At 35.8% G+C, this 15,307-nt stretch overlaps 1 protein-coding gene across 4 annotated transcripts in view; it reads right to left on the bottom strand.

Annotated features, from left to right (window-relative positions):
* Window positions 1-6,475: 6,475 nt before the first annotated feature.
* The window catches only part of LOC121874231 (neprilysin-1-like), a 49,236-nt gene continuing 40,404 nt past the window's right edge, over window positions 6,476-15,307 (bottom strand). For all 4 annotated transcript variants that reach the window (XM_042378293.1, XM_042378296.1, XM_042378295.1 and 1 more), the window contains 9 exons: window positions 14,580-14,686; window positions 14,080-14,144; window positions 12,940-13,059; window positions 12,685-12,800; window positions 10,954-11,035; window positions 7,758-7,802; window positions 7,434-7,615; window positions 7,033-7,106; window positions 6,476-6,853 (listed from right to left, as the gene is read on the bottom strand). In XM_042378293.1, coding sequence (XP_042234227.1) covers window positions 6,748-6,853; window positions 7,033-7,106; window positions 7,434-7,615; window positions 7,758-7,802; window positions 10,954-11,035; window positions 12,685-12,800; window positions 12,940-13,059; window positions 14,080-14,144; window positions 14,580-14,686 — 897 coding nt within the window. In that variant the 3' untranslated portion in view covers window positions 6,476-6,747. The remainder of the gene's footprint in view (window positions 6,854-7,032; window positions 7,107-7,433; window positions 7,616-7,757; window positions 7,803-10,953; window positions 11,036-12,684; window positions 12,801-12,939; window positions 13,060-14,079; window positions 14,145-14,579; window positions 14,687-15,307) is intronic.

Genomic DNA, 15,307 nt, shown 5'->3' with positions numbered 1-15,307 from the left:
TTCTCTTGATGTAATTCAAGATTATTTTCTTTAAATCAACACTGCACTGCATTATATTGTGTCAATATGTAAAATAAATTTCAAATTGACCACTAATTTGCTTGGAAACAGAAAATAAGCATTTACAGTAATTGAAGACAGTCTCAAGCAAGATGTTACCTCCACTGAAAAGACACAGAGACTGACGCCTGTATGGTGTGTTGACAGGCTTTTTGGCGCGCAAAAAACTAGCTTCCTATACTTCAATTATGTTCAATAGTTGTTAAAATGACTAAAAAATTTAATATACATCTTTTAAAATTATTGAATAGTACAAACTTCTTGATATTACTAAAATAGTAAGGAATTTAAGCCCTAGAGTCGTTACTGTATTGGCGGACTAATACTACAGCTGGTGGACCACCAAATGCAAGCGAAAACATGTGGAAGGGCGCTCGTTAAAAACTCGTTAATCAAGGGATTGCTCGTTAACCGAAGTTAAGAATCTCATAAAGGTAATTCGTTAACCGAAATCTCGTTAACCGAGGGATCACTGTATGGTATTCAGAGTAGTATCCATGTTCTTATTTCTCAACAAGTCAGGCCAGTGAATACCTGTACCTGATATTTCCACTTTCATCCTGTTGTAATCACCATTGTAGTATTTGAACCTTGGCCTGCTCTCATTATGTATCAAGTAACAGTTTAATCTGAAGGACATCATATGTGATGGCTGGTGCCAATGGGTGGTTAATTGTTCCAACTTGGCCACCATACTCTCTTTGTTACTTATAATGAGATACAGTGGTGTTGGCATTTGTTCCCCTCTACAGTGAGTTGCATCTTTAAGGTGTTGTAATAAGAAATTCTCTTTCAGACTTTCTACAAAAAGAGTTGCAGGATTATTTAGGTCAACTGGTGTAATGTCATTCCTCCAGTCAATTGATAAAGCAATTTGAGGATCTATAAATACATCCAACAGTGAGTAAGACTCTTCCTTTCAGTTTAATTTTACACCATTTCAATTCTTCAAAAACTTGTACTGTACTTCAGAAACCTATTGATGTGATCTTTCACCTTTTATGCGTTTACACCTTCACATGGAAAACTGTAATTAACCCTGATGATTTGACAGACACCAAACCCCTAAGTAAAGGCAAACTGGAAAAACACAAACAACTGAACTACAATCCAGATTGAAAAAACACAATCAAAAGAGAATTATGTTACATTGTGATGGTGTATTGGAGTAAGGCTCAACATGGGTGACAATATGACTAATAAAGTTTGTCTGCACATCCTCAAATATTTAAATTTTGATAATGATCTCTCTTGCTTTTAAATTATCAAATTTATATTTATGCTGCATCTATTTATGCATATCTGACCCTTTTGGTTTTTATTTATACATTCTGTAGTGCATTGTATACAGTACTGTATGTACATTTCTAATACTAAAAATATAATTATATTTATTTTATATCAGTATTCCTGTTGTTATTATTATTACATATAAACTTGATTTTATGGCTACAGAACCAACAATGCTTCAAAACATCCAATGTTTGAATAATTTTTAGCACTCTTAATGCAATTAACAAAAATAATGTATGCAGTGATGAGATCACTGATGCAGGAAGGTAGATTATTAAGTTACATTCAGACAGATAGTACTGTAATAAACTAGAAATTATCCAAAGAACTTCATTCTTCCATTATATAATTAGAAAGGTTAGTTTTTTTTTTTTACGGGCATTAGCCCACCCGGGGCACAGGTCACTGACCCACATTAGGGCCTGGGGGGCGAAAATGTAGTAGTAGTAGTAGTAATACTAATAATAATAATAATAATAATAATAATAATAATAATAATAATAACTAAATTAATAACATACTTGTACTGTATAAAAATAATAATAAAAAATACAAACAATTGATGATAATAATAATTAGGGCCCGGATAGTTATGCATTTGCATATTTCATATGCAAATGCATATTTTGCGTGATTTCTATGATAAGTGCATATTACCTAGATAACTGCATATAAATGCATATTTTGGTAAAATATTCATCTGGCAGTATCTCTTTGTTGCCACTGAATGAGCACACGTGGTACTGGGAGGTGAGGTGAGGTGTGGTTAGGTGAAGTGAGGTGAGGTCACGTCGCTTTAATCTGTCGTTTCCACACCTGGTCATGACTCATTGGACTAGTGAGTTAGTCAGTCAGGAGCAGTGCTGCTGTGTGGAGCTACTCTCTTCTGCTGCTCGTGAAAATGCCGAAAGTACAAAGAAACCAAAATGAAGTGCTGAGATCATATGTAAAGGAATTTGATGCATTTACTACTGATGGAAGTGTACTGTTTTGTAAATATTGTGAAGCACCAGTGACAGCGAGCAAGAAATTTCAAGTCCAACAACACCTTAAAACAAGCAAGCACATCCGACTCGAAGCTGTTAAGTCCAATAGTGCACAAAAGGAGCAACAACTACTTCTTGCATGTTCCAGTAAGTCAGGGCCTGATCGCTCCCAGTTCAACGCAGATTTGTGCAAGGCATTTGTTTCAGCGGATATTCCATTGCATAAACTGAATAACAAGTGCCTAAAGTCATTCCTGGAACAGTATACTGGAAAAAAGGTGCCTGACGAATCAACATTACGTAAGAACTATGTTTCACAATTGTTCAAGGACACGATGGAAATCATAAGGAGAAAGGCTTGTGGAAAGAAAATATGGGTGTCACTCGATGAAACCACTGATGTTGAGCAACGGTGTATTGTGAATCTTATTTTTGGTGTGTTGGGAGATGAAACAGAGCGAGGCAAATACTACCTAGTGAATGTTGGTGTACTATCTAAAGTCAACCACTCCACTGTTGCTGGTTTCTTCTACGATTCTCTGCAATTGTTGTGGCCAACGAAGTTAGAGTATGAAAATGTTCTTTTGGTGTGCACTGATGCTGCACCTTACATGTGCAAAGCATTGAATGGACTGCAAGTATTGTATCCAAAAATGATCCATGTGACCTGTGTGGCCCATGGTCTGCATCGTGTAGCAGAACTGGTTAGGTCAAAATACCCAGATGTAAATCAACTGATAGCCAACGTCAAGAAAATCTTTCTCAAGGCACCTTCTCGAACTGCGAGATTTTCAGAAATCGCTCCAAGTACACCACTTCCTCCTTCACCTGTGGTGACAAGATGGGGAAGCTGGATCGATGCTGCAACGTACTATGGGAAAAACTTCGACGTCATTGAAGCTGTTATTGCGACATTCGACCCTGAGGAGGCTCAGAGCATTCAGGAAAGCAAGATCTTACTTGAAACTGAAGGAATAAAGGAAAGCTTGCTCTTCATTGCAACGAATTTTGCGTGCATCTCATCAACAATTACTAGACTTGAAGAAAGGGGACTACTGCTGTCCTCGGCAATTTCGTTGGTTAATGGTGTTCATATATATTTTTTGAAGCACTTTCACATATATATGTTAAATACATTACGTATATTGCTTAATAAACATTAACATTAGTTTATATTAACTATTTTGTTTCCGTATAACCTGCATTCTTGGCTTTATAAGTGACATTTTTAGTGCATATAAATGAATATTTCCCCTGTTTTTAGTGCACATTTGCATGCATATTTCATGGTTTTTTAGTGCATAACTATCCGGGCCCTAATAATAATAATAATAATAATAATAATAATAATAATAATAATAATAATAATAATAATAATAATAATAACCATAAATAAATACGAAAAATAAAAAATAAATGAAGTCAGAAATGATACACATTATGTATGTTGTGTTGTCAAAGTAAGAGAAACAATTGAGACCCTGCAATTGTGTGTAAATGAGGCAGAAAGTTAGATCAGCAACCTGGGACTTGGTCACAATTTTCGTGATGCCATATGGCAGCAGGGTCTACCATGAGACAATACATTATGCTTCCAATATCTTCCCAGGCGGTAGTACCTCCGTGTTTGGTAGCACAGTACAGAAAAAATTTGGATGTGGCTACAGACCCAATTCCACCACTCAAACATTTTTAGCTAGAGCTGGTCATATCCTAGCTTGCATACATAATAATGACATTTGTACACATTTAAAATTTATTTAGATTGCGTATGCACAAGTGGTGAGCTCCAGCATGTGACGCATTATACAGGCTGGGTTACGTACGAGTTCCGTTCATACGTCAAAAATGTACTAAGTCAAACCACATATCTTATGCATACCATACTTACATAATTTTTTTTTAAGTCCCACTTTATCATAGCCTAAGTCATTATATACATCTAAAATCACTTAATTTAAGAGAAAAGAATAAATAGAATGACAAAGTACAGTAAATGAAAGTAAAAAATAAGTCATCGGGTAAATAAAATACAGGTATACTGTACTGTAAATTTAAAGTTTAACCACGTTCATATTGGCGGATGTTCGTAAGTCAAACAAATGTAACCCAGAGACCTCCTGTACTGTATAACTATAACCTAATTTTATTAACTTAGGTGTGACCATTTCATGTTTGCACTTAGAAGTGTACAGTGAGACTTAATTACTTTTACCGCAGGATGCGATGAACACTATCACTCCTGTCATTTTGATAGGGTTGGTAAACGTAATTGTGACAATTTTCTGATTCTTGTTTTTTTATTAATATTCAAATAATTTTCATATTTTACAGTATTTGTTTTTCAATAATGACTAAGTCAAGAGAAGAAAACATTCACAATGCTTATATTCTTTGATTTACTGTACAATAAACTTAACCATTTTAGGATTACACAGACAAGGAAATTACATTATGACAAGTGAGAAGGGTGGTGTCACTGGCAGCTCCACATATTTCCATATAATGAAAGCAGGGCTGCCAATTTGAAGCCAGATAAAAGATAATTTTTCACTGGTTTGACATCAAAAAAGGGTAAAAGTAATTTGTGGTCTAACTGTACACAGGCTATATATACCCAACTCTTACAAAACTGAAGTGATAGGTAGATGTATAATAATCAAAACCAACAAAATTTTATGAGTATTCCATGTCAGGGTAATCCTTCCTTTTTGGATCTCAAGCAATTTTGACTGTTTTTGGGAAAAATTTCTCAATATAAATACAATAAAGAGCTTATCAATATCTATTCTAACTTCTGACATTTTAAAATTATTCCTGTGGCTGTTTCAACTTTCTTCTGTTTCTATTTAGTACACTGTGATTGGTGATCAGCACTTTAGGTACGCCCAGCCATGTTCATATCAATGCCCAGACTCCACACCTTTGCATAAGGCCTGGTAGAGGGATATGTGAAACTTAAATATTTATGACCTAGTTACTTATCAACCTCACTTTCTTCAAGAAGGTCATTGTACCTTACTTTCACTTACTATGCACAGTACAGGTATACTTAATTACCAACCTCACTTTCACTTACTACTGTAGTACTGTACTGTACTTAAATACAGTACCAACCTAAATTTCATCAGTTATTTAATTTTCAACCAAACTCTCAACTAACCACTAACATCCTTTCTTTCACAAAACCAGTAAAGTGTCAAGCTTGTTACTGTATCATCTATTTAATTATTTACCACATTTTCATCTTAGTTAATTATCATTAATATTCTTACCCACCTATTAATTATGAACCTTATTTTATCATATAATTATCAACCTTATCCTCATTTACCAGTGAATTATTATATTTGAGTTCACCTTTGAGTTAATTACCAATCTAATTCTTGTCCACCAGAATTATTGACCATTTTAATCTACCAGTTAATTATCAGAATTATTCCTCATCTGCCAGTTAATTATCAACCTTACTCTGGCAGGACTGGTGCCACAGCAGGAGAGTAGTGCACTTTTCTTGGGTCAAATGTAAAAAGGTTATTATCCACTGTGGCATAATTGAACGAGGCAGGTTTTCTTTGGTATCGCCCTTTTTCTTAAGCTCCTTTGCGTGTGTGGTGGTGTTGGTGTGCGGATTAGTGGATGTCATGTTTATGACCTGACCTCATGTTTAGTAAGGTCACCCTGTGTACTTAAGCCTCTCTCAGTCCATGTAATTCAGTTGCCTCTGAAGATGTCTTGAATAAAGACAAAAGCTAAGGTGCTCCATTGCTTCCCTTTTCCCTGTGTGATTTTATCAAGATTTATCTTATCCACATTTTCATTGTGGATCTACATGAAATATATATACAGGCAGTCCCTGACTTACGACGGGGTTAGGGACCCAAATCCAGGTCGTAAGTCGAAAATGCGAAAATAATACATAGAAAATCTAAAATGGGTGTCTCTTTTTCTTCTCAGCACCACAAAACTCTCACTTTTAAGCTTGCCAGGCATTTTAAAGGGAATTACAAACGAAAATTTTGTCAGTACACAGTGCCATCACTAACGTCGGGACTCGAAAATACGTAATTTGAAAAAAAAATTGGTACGACTGGGGCGGTCGTATGTATATATATATATATATATATATATATATATATATATATATATATATATATATATATATATATATATATATATATATATCCTAAAGCTTTAGACATAGATAAAAAATAAGTTAAGACATGAAAGGTGGTCATAACACTCCATTCTTAGTAATATGCTTTTCACAATAAAAACATCTTTTGTTGTAGGAACAAAGTGCCACATCCGTTACTAACCTGTAATTTTAGTCAACTCAGTCTAAAAATGAAATATACAAAAACTGTAATACTAATTGTAAATGTGCAACTCTTAACATGGTTATAGCTTATCCTAGGATGAAGGGACACTTGTCCACAGGATTCATAGGTGATGCAGCTGGGCAGTTGAAGGCCTCAGCAAACAGAGGCTCATTTTTCAGAATGATGTTCATCCTGGAAAAACAGACAAGTATTCATAAGCTATAACAGTAAACACATCAGTTATTATATTACCGTGTACAATACTTTAATTTTCATGAGTTTTACAAATACTGAAAAAGAAAAGGCTATAGATAATATATCTTTGTAAGAATAAACAAAAAATTATCAAGAAAGCATGATTATTACTGTACCTCAGTCTGGCTGGTAACTGCCCTTTCTCCATAACAGATAACATATCTATCTCGCTGCTTGCACTGCAGTGGTTCTGAAGACATACAAGCCACTTATATTTTGCACTATGGGAAGGACTGTATTAACTACTGAACTAGATACAGTATAACTAATGATATAAGAAATCAATTGTCTTGCAATATTTAAACATGTTAACCATTTATTTATTTACTAGTTTTCAATTTACAATAAATTTTTCAAAAATGTAATCCTCTTGTAAACTGGGGTCTGTCTGTACAGGTATCTGCACATCATAAGGGACTAAATACATGATTGTTGGATTACCAACTATTCTAAGTTGTGTAACCTATTGCCACCCAAATACTAAAAGTAAAAGAGTACAGTAATTAGTTCACACTACCTGAACATAACGGACAAAGTAAGTCTGTAGAGGCATTAAGGATAGATAAGGTAATTGTTTCTCTGTTGTGTTTGTTTTGGGCATGATATAGGAATAAGTTTCCCGCTTGGCTCGTGTTGAACTGGCATCAAGTCCTGGGTACAAATTTAATGACCGTCGACGTCGAGCATCCGTACGAGTATCTGAAAATATTAAATATATTCTTAGGTGATTATATATGTGAAGGGTATAAGCATCTATAAAGCCCTGAGGACAGTTAATGCACTTAACATATAATATGAGTCATGTGTAATATGGCTGATTTGAACAAATGTGTTCACTTACCATCAAGAATATGTGCCTCCATAGTTGTTAATGGCTGAGATGTCACTGTGGAAGACAAGAGTTATAGTCAATATTTTTCCACGATACACAAATATACAGCACTGATATAAAGGAAACCTTTACTTTGAACCCACATGTTGGTGCACGAGACCTGTGAGATGATAAATACTTTCTCTGTACTCCAGAGAGGGCATATAGTTTAATAACAGATCACACTAACCTGATGGACAAAGCCAAAAATCATCTACACTATATTCTTGTTAATTCGATTCGTAAAAAAGGGCTCTGGGCACTGGAATTAGTGAAAAATCTGAAATAACCGAGTTCAGAATAATTTTATATAATTTGACTATTACTAAATTTTTTTGTTCGTTTTCTGTTCAGGTTTTGTGCCTTGCCTTGGCTGCCACATAAAATAATTTGCCTTGGCAGCCACATAAAATAACTTAACTTGGTTGCAACATAAAATAACTTGCCTTGGTTGCCACATAAAATAGTCCATTTACAATTGCTGTGCAACCATAAATATTTTGTTAAATGTACAATGAAAGACGAAAGTCGTGTCGTGAAATTTGGTGAAAACATATGCCGAAGGGCTAAAACTTTTGGTGTGCTCTGCCTTGTGGTAGGGGGCTCTCATAATGTTTCACGAGTTATATTTAATCTTCGGACAAAACCGTGACACGACTTTTGTCCTTGATTGTACATACAATAATAAATAAATGTAACACTGCGAAGTGAGTTGATGAGGTGAGAGATGAGCTGATGAGGCAGGATCAGCAGTGACATGACAAGGCACTTATACAACACACACATTAGCAGCACTGCTAAACCATTGTCTTTTAACATTGTAATTTCTAATTTCTAATTTAAAATTAAGTGATAAATGATGGCTTGATTTGGCTACTTATGCACTTAAACAACTGATCAGTGAATAAACCAGGGCATATGGAGATGCATTATATACTATAATAATATTTATTAAGTTCTGATAAATACTCTACAATATTATTTACAAAGTGCTCAAGACAGATCCTATGGTAAGCACCCACCCTCGTGAGCAGTGACAACAATAGTGCTGGCAACAGTGTTAGGGAGAGTAGTAATGATCAGTTGTTATAGCTATGTAAACAAGAGACCTAGAATACACTATGGTGCAATAGCTCATCTGGGATTGCGTGTTGGATTTTTGTTGGAAAATAAATTATTTTTCGATAATGTCTTATTAACTCGGCACTAAATGAACCAAAATAATATGGGAATCATAGTGATATTTCATACTGTCGTTATAAAGGGCTCGCGGGCTGACAAGCACGGGAAGTGAGTTTTCCTCTCCTCTCTCCTCCTCTTCCTGGCTATGCATCCAAACATAGTTTTGTACAGTATAATTCATTCATCAAAATATACTCCTATAATAAAAATAAACTTTTTGGAACCGCTCGGTTATTTCAGATTCATTCCGAATTCTGATCGTTTAATTCATTAAAAAACAAACATATGAATGAACCCAAAATCCAAATTGTAACGATCCGAATTTAACGAGGATACAGTGTACAGTATTTTGCTACAGAGAGAACAACTCACTCCTCATCCTTCTGATTCCAGATCATCACACTCAGGGTCCAGCAATGATTTAGGTTAACTAACGTAAATAGATTGGCCTTGATTAAAAAATTCTTGATTTGAATCTTCTTCAGCCATAAATGAAGGAGTGACCATGAAAACTTTTTTCTAGCAAAACCTATACCAAGCACCTCTTGGTACTGGATATGCTTGGAATGAGGGGTAAGGTCATTACACCTTACCCAACTTGACAGCTGGGGCTGATCTTATCATCACCTATCCCTCCCTGTCACATCCATTGGCCTGAATGAAGAAAATTAAATTCAAAGGTTGCATTCTAGGAACAGAATGCCAATTAACATCTTGAATTCCAGCTGGTAATACAAGAACCCAGTGGAAGAGGAAGGGTATCTGAGCCAGTTGGCTACAATTTTCTTGAAAAAGAGAATTTCTGGATCCGCCCCCCCCCCCCCCATTTCTAGCTTACATTAGTCAACTCACTAAGTGGGAGGTGGTACTACCTAAGCTCTAGAATTAGACAGAGGATACGCCCTGGGAGAGGCACTCCAGGTGTACAGCAGAATTGGTAACTGAACCAAACACTGACCTGACAGTTTATTGGTGATATCCTGAAACGTCTTTTGTGAGCAATCATGAATAACCAGAACTCCAGTAACAACGGGCATCACAAATCCTCTCAGAGACAGGTCATGGTGGAAACATCTCCAAATTCCAGTGAAGCAATACCATAAAGAACAGAAGGGAAGAAAGTGCACTACGCAGTACCCTCGTTAATTCGGATCATTACAATTCGTTTTCAGCTTAATTCAGAATGAATCTGAAATAACCAAGCTGTTTTGAAAAGTCGCCTTGGTTTACCACATAAAATATTCTATTTATAATTACTGTGCAAAAATAATTATTTTTTAAATGTACATACATTAATAATAAAATAACTAGGTGTAATACATTAATAAATAAACGTAACACTTACATTCCAATCTAATGCAATAGATTGGAATAATAGTTCTGTGATTTATAATGATTTATAAGTTCAATTTTAGCTTCAGTAGAAAAAGTGTAGAATTTTCATTTATGAAGTCTAAACCTAACTTTAACCTGGCATATGGTTAGTGGACCCTAGACCTGACCCTGAATACTCTCATCAAAAAGATTATCTCTAATCCCCACCCTTCCTCAACTCAGGAGACACATTATGTGACATGATTCCCATGTTCTGTGTCTTTCTCCCTTGCTTTGTTCTGTTAGTTGGCTGAAGAGTTCTAGTATACCAGCTCCCCGATTTAGTCTTTTATTTGTCCAATGTGGGTGTTATTGCCGCCCTCACGCAGTGTTATTGCAATTATGGGAGGGTGATAAGAGTAATGAGAAAGTGCTGTTGTGTACTAAGTGAGGAGATGATGGTGCCATCGTCTCGGCCCTAGACGATAACATGGCAGGTCCCTGACCTGTGACCTCACCAGATGTGTGGGGAAGTTGGTTGCTCAGGTACCTCTAGCTGGCACTGACCAGTATCGGCCAGACCTTTTGAGTGTACACACACTAGCTTTTACGGAAGAGTTTCTCGAGCATGTATCAGGGATATGCTCTTTTCCAAGCCCAGGACACTCACCTGCAGTAAGGTAAGCCTCCCAAGCTAAGCGGATTGCTGCAGAGTTTGTGATCACCTCATCACGCGCCAGGTCCTTGTCAACCTAGCCAGAGGAAAAATTTGGTTAGATGTTGTGAAGGAAAACAACTGTAAAAATGATAGTACAGTACATACCACATATGCAATAGCCAGAAATAATCTTCGAACCCCAAATCATACACCTAAACACAGACAATGGTATGTGAGATGAACATAGGCCTCAATTTTTATACAAGAAGATAACTGCAGAAGAAGCAAAAGATAATGACATGGACAAGGAGTCAACTGAGTTAGCCTTTCATTTGGCATACACATAGATTATCTATGATTTAATATTTCTCTCAGATACAACCATTCAAAACTGGTAACATCACCAAAACTTAGGTTCATCAACATTGCTGCAGCTGATTGGCCGAGTGAGTAAAAACAAACAAAGCAGATCTTGGCATGGTGTAAGTGTTCAGACTCGTGACTTTTGATTACTGTTATGGATTTTTTTTTGTTCCTTTGTACTCCAAGATGCAAGCAATAGTGCTATCATGAAACAGCACTCTCAGGGGTAACACTAACTGGGGTAGTACTGGAAAAAAAAAAAAAATATGTAGTATGTCTACCTGAAATTATGAGTTGAAAAATAAACACTTGGTGATAAAGCTGGCTCTTCAGGGTTTCAGGAACGAAACCTATTTTCCCCCATAAGTTAATAAGATCTACAAACGATCGATCACCTTACGACAGCTGTCTCACACACAACTTTTATTATAATTATTATTACTATTACATTTTCGCCCCCCAGGCCCCGATGTGGGTCAGTGGTCTATGCCCGGGTGGGCTAATCCCTGTTTAAAAAAAAAAAAAAAAAAATGCCCACAAAAAATCTTTCGGTTTTTAGAGCTTTTCGGTTTTTGGAATTTCGGATAAAGGGTTGCCAACCTGTATGTATTACTTTGTAGATAATTTCAGCTTTACTGCTCCACTATGAACTCTGTGTTTTGTTCATGTTTAGTGCTTCCCTGGTGTATTATTATGGCCTCTCAAACAACCATAGACATAACAACACCAGTGAAAACCACTGGTAGAAGAGGAATGGTGTTCAGAACTTTACTAATTGAAGAGAAGCTCAAGTTATGAGTCAGAATCGATGTTTGGGTCTCCATGAATGTTATTTGTGAAGAGTTTGGGCTTCAGCAGGGTAAATTTTTTAACATTAGCTAGATTTAAGTGCATACTGCCATAAATATAAGTTTAACTAAATATAAACTGTGGAAGACGATGAGGAGTGGGGGCCCATCTTCCACCTCAAAATTCATGTGCTACAATTTAAGTGCTGTGTTAATATATACCTGTACGGTTGGAAACACCTAGCAGGAGGCTATGTCTTAAGTCAGAATTCTAGATAAGTCTGACAGCCTTGAGCTCCATATAGTCCGACTTGGAGGGGTCTTACTGTGTCCAATATCTGCCTCATAAGCCTGAGCCAGTTTTCTGTCTGGAGCTATGAATTATGAAGGTTTAAGTTTATATATTCCAGTAGTGCACTTTTCAGTATACTATACATACCAGTACACATACTGTATCTGGAAAAATTCCATTCCCTTTCATGAAATAAAATTTTAAGCCACATGCTGAACCAGAGTTAAAAAAAAACATGCCCTAATCAAAGATATTACAATACAGTACTACAAAAAATATAAGTGCACACAAAAAACTCACCTTGTAATTAAAAATAAGATCACTGGACTCATAATGCTGACTTATTTGGTTTTCCAGACATTCTGAAGTCATGACAGGGTCTATATCATTTTTCATAGTTCCATTGTACTTGATGCCTGAAGACAATGGTATAAGTTAACTTTAAAGGTTCACAGGACTATCCATATAAATGCAATGTTTTGAAATAAACCAAATACCTGTACTATACTGTACAGTAATAAAATGTATCAGAGCTACAAGATCAACATCACTAACCTGTAACATCAAAGCCATGAGCGATCTCTTCAGCAATCATGTGGCCTATCCCGGCATAGTTCATGTAGAGCGGTACATTATCGAAGAAGAATGGAGCCTCTAAAGCTCCATATGGGATCACTGTAGTAACAAAATTGCCTTATGAGATGTGACACTGTGCTGTAGGTACAAGCACTTATATATGGTAGACCACACATACTAGACCATGATAGTAGACCACACATACTAGACCATGATAGTAGACCACACATACTAGACCATGATAGTAGACCACACATACTAGACCATGATAGTAGACCACACATACTAGACCATGATAGTAGACCACACATACTAGACCATGATAGTAGACCACACATACTAGACCATGATAGTAGACCACACATACTAGACCATGATAGTAGACCACACATACTAGACTATGATAGTAGACCACACATACTAGACCATGATAGTAGACCACACATACTAGACCATGATAGTAGACCACACATACTAGACCATGATAGTAGACCACACATACTAGACCATAATAAAACATTGGGAATTTATTAAGAATAAGTCAACTGGGGGGAATGTGGGAGTTTTATTCAAAAAAATTTATTAAGTATTTTATGATAATATTTTTTTAATGCAGCACCAAATGAACCTACCGGGTAAATAATATGGGAATTATGATGAGATTGCATACTGACGTATTAAAGGGGGTGCAATGTAACAATGACAAGTGAGGGGAGTTGTCCTTACATTCCACCCACCCACCTGGTCTACCTCCCACCTCTTCCACAGAAAACTCACTTCCAACTCTCCATTATTTTCATTTCATACTTTTACATTATATTTTCTTTATTTCTAAATCACATTAGAGTACAGTACTGAAATGATATTTCCACAACTTTTGTCGTTTCTTTTGTAGCATTGGCATGCACAGAGTGTCAAACACTCACAAATTATGAATATTTGACTGCAAAATCTTTAAAAGAGGTAGTAATAGATACGTACCAGCAAATTTATGGACATGAATTTGTATTTCACGAGTAATTGCATCTCTACTGTGCTAAAATATTACAATGTACAGTATATGAAATATTTAAAGGGTGAATTAATCTGAAGCTTCTTTCAACTTTGAGAGCCACTTACAGAATGTGTTAAGAGGATACACAGTAACTGCATGAACATCATCTGGCAGGAGGAAGTGATTCCACCTGGAATAAGGTTACCTGATTAATATATTAAATACTGTATTTAAATAACTTCCATCTGCAGATACAGTGAAAACAATTTACTTCTCTAAGTTTCAATTAACTAAATAAAATAGTAGTACAGTACCAGGTTAAATGTTTTATTTTACTGGATTAAACTTAAAAATTGAGCTTGTGAGGTAATGACTAATGCTGGGGAAGCACAAGAGGAGACCCACAACATTTTATCATCACTTTGCCAGATGGTGATTGTAACCATTAATAAAGTGTAAAACTGATAACATTTATAAAAAGCTGAAACAATGACTTGATGGTGTAAATCCAGATTACTATATTATGGATGGATGTATTGTTAATACATTCATATAAATATTTTGTTTTGTATAATTTCAGTAATATCAGGAAATAGAAGACATATAAAAAACAATTATAACATACAATACTTCAGGGCTTTTTGCTGAATTATAATACATAGTGTACATCAGGGTTCGGTAGCGCTTGAGCAGAGTGACGCTGTTCTGTATGAAGTCATCAGTCAAGTCTTCCTGTGGGAAGAAATATATGTCAATCACAACAAAAAGGAAAAAAAATACTGTCATTAATTAAAATTTTGTTTAAAACTTAAAGATGCACATACAGTAGGAACAAAAAGAAGCAGCAATATGAAACTACAGTAGAAAGGGGATGGCAATGCATTGTGGATTAGGCAGTGTAGATGCAACCCAGGAATAACTGGCCAATTTGTTTCAGCACTACCCAGCTTGAAGTTCAATTCAGAGCAAAGATGCTGGTATCTAATATTGTAACTCAGAATTTTTTGTTAATGTGAACTGATTCACCTCTTGTATACCACATCCTGAGGATGGAATACCCCTACACATAAAGGTCACAAACTAGGTGAATTATGGAGTTGTACCAGTATACCTATCAGGAATGTGTAAAGATGTGTAGTGGGATAATCAACATATTGATTAGAAGACCCCATAAGCTTGACTGATAGGGATTTTGCATTATTAAGTGGTCAGCAGAATGATTCTGGAACCTAATAATCACAAGGACCCAGTACAGTATTGTTGCTGGTATGTTACCCAATTGACATACAGTAAAAAACCCATAAATCCAAATAATAGGGGCTCTATCCCATATAAATTATGAGATTTTACGAA

The sequence above is a fragment of the Homarus americanus genome, unplaced genomic scaffold (genome assembly GCF_018991925.1).
Source record: "Homarus americanus isolate GMGI-L3 unplaced genomic scaffold, GMGI_Hamer_2.0 scaffold49667, whole genome shotgun sequence".
NCBI lineage: Eukaryota > Metazoa > Arthropoda > Malacostraca > Decapoda > Nephropidae > Homarus > Homarus americanus.
Note: the sequence above shows the minus strand (reverse complement) of the source record. Positions and strands in the feature narration are given on the sequence as shown.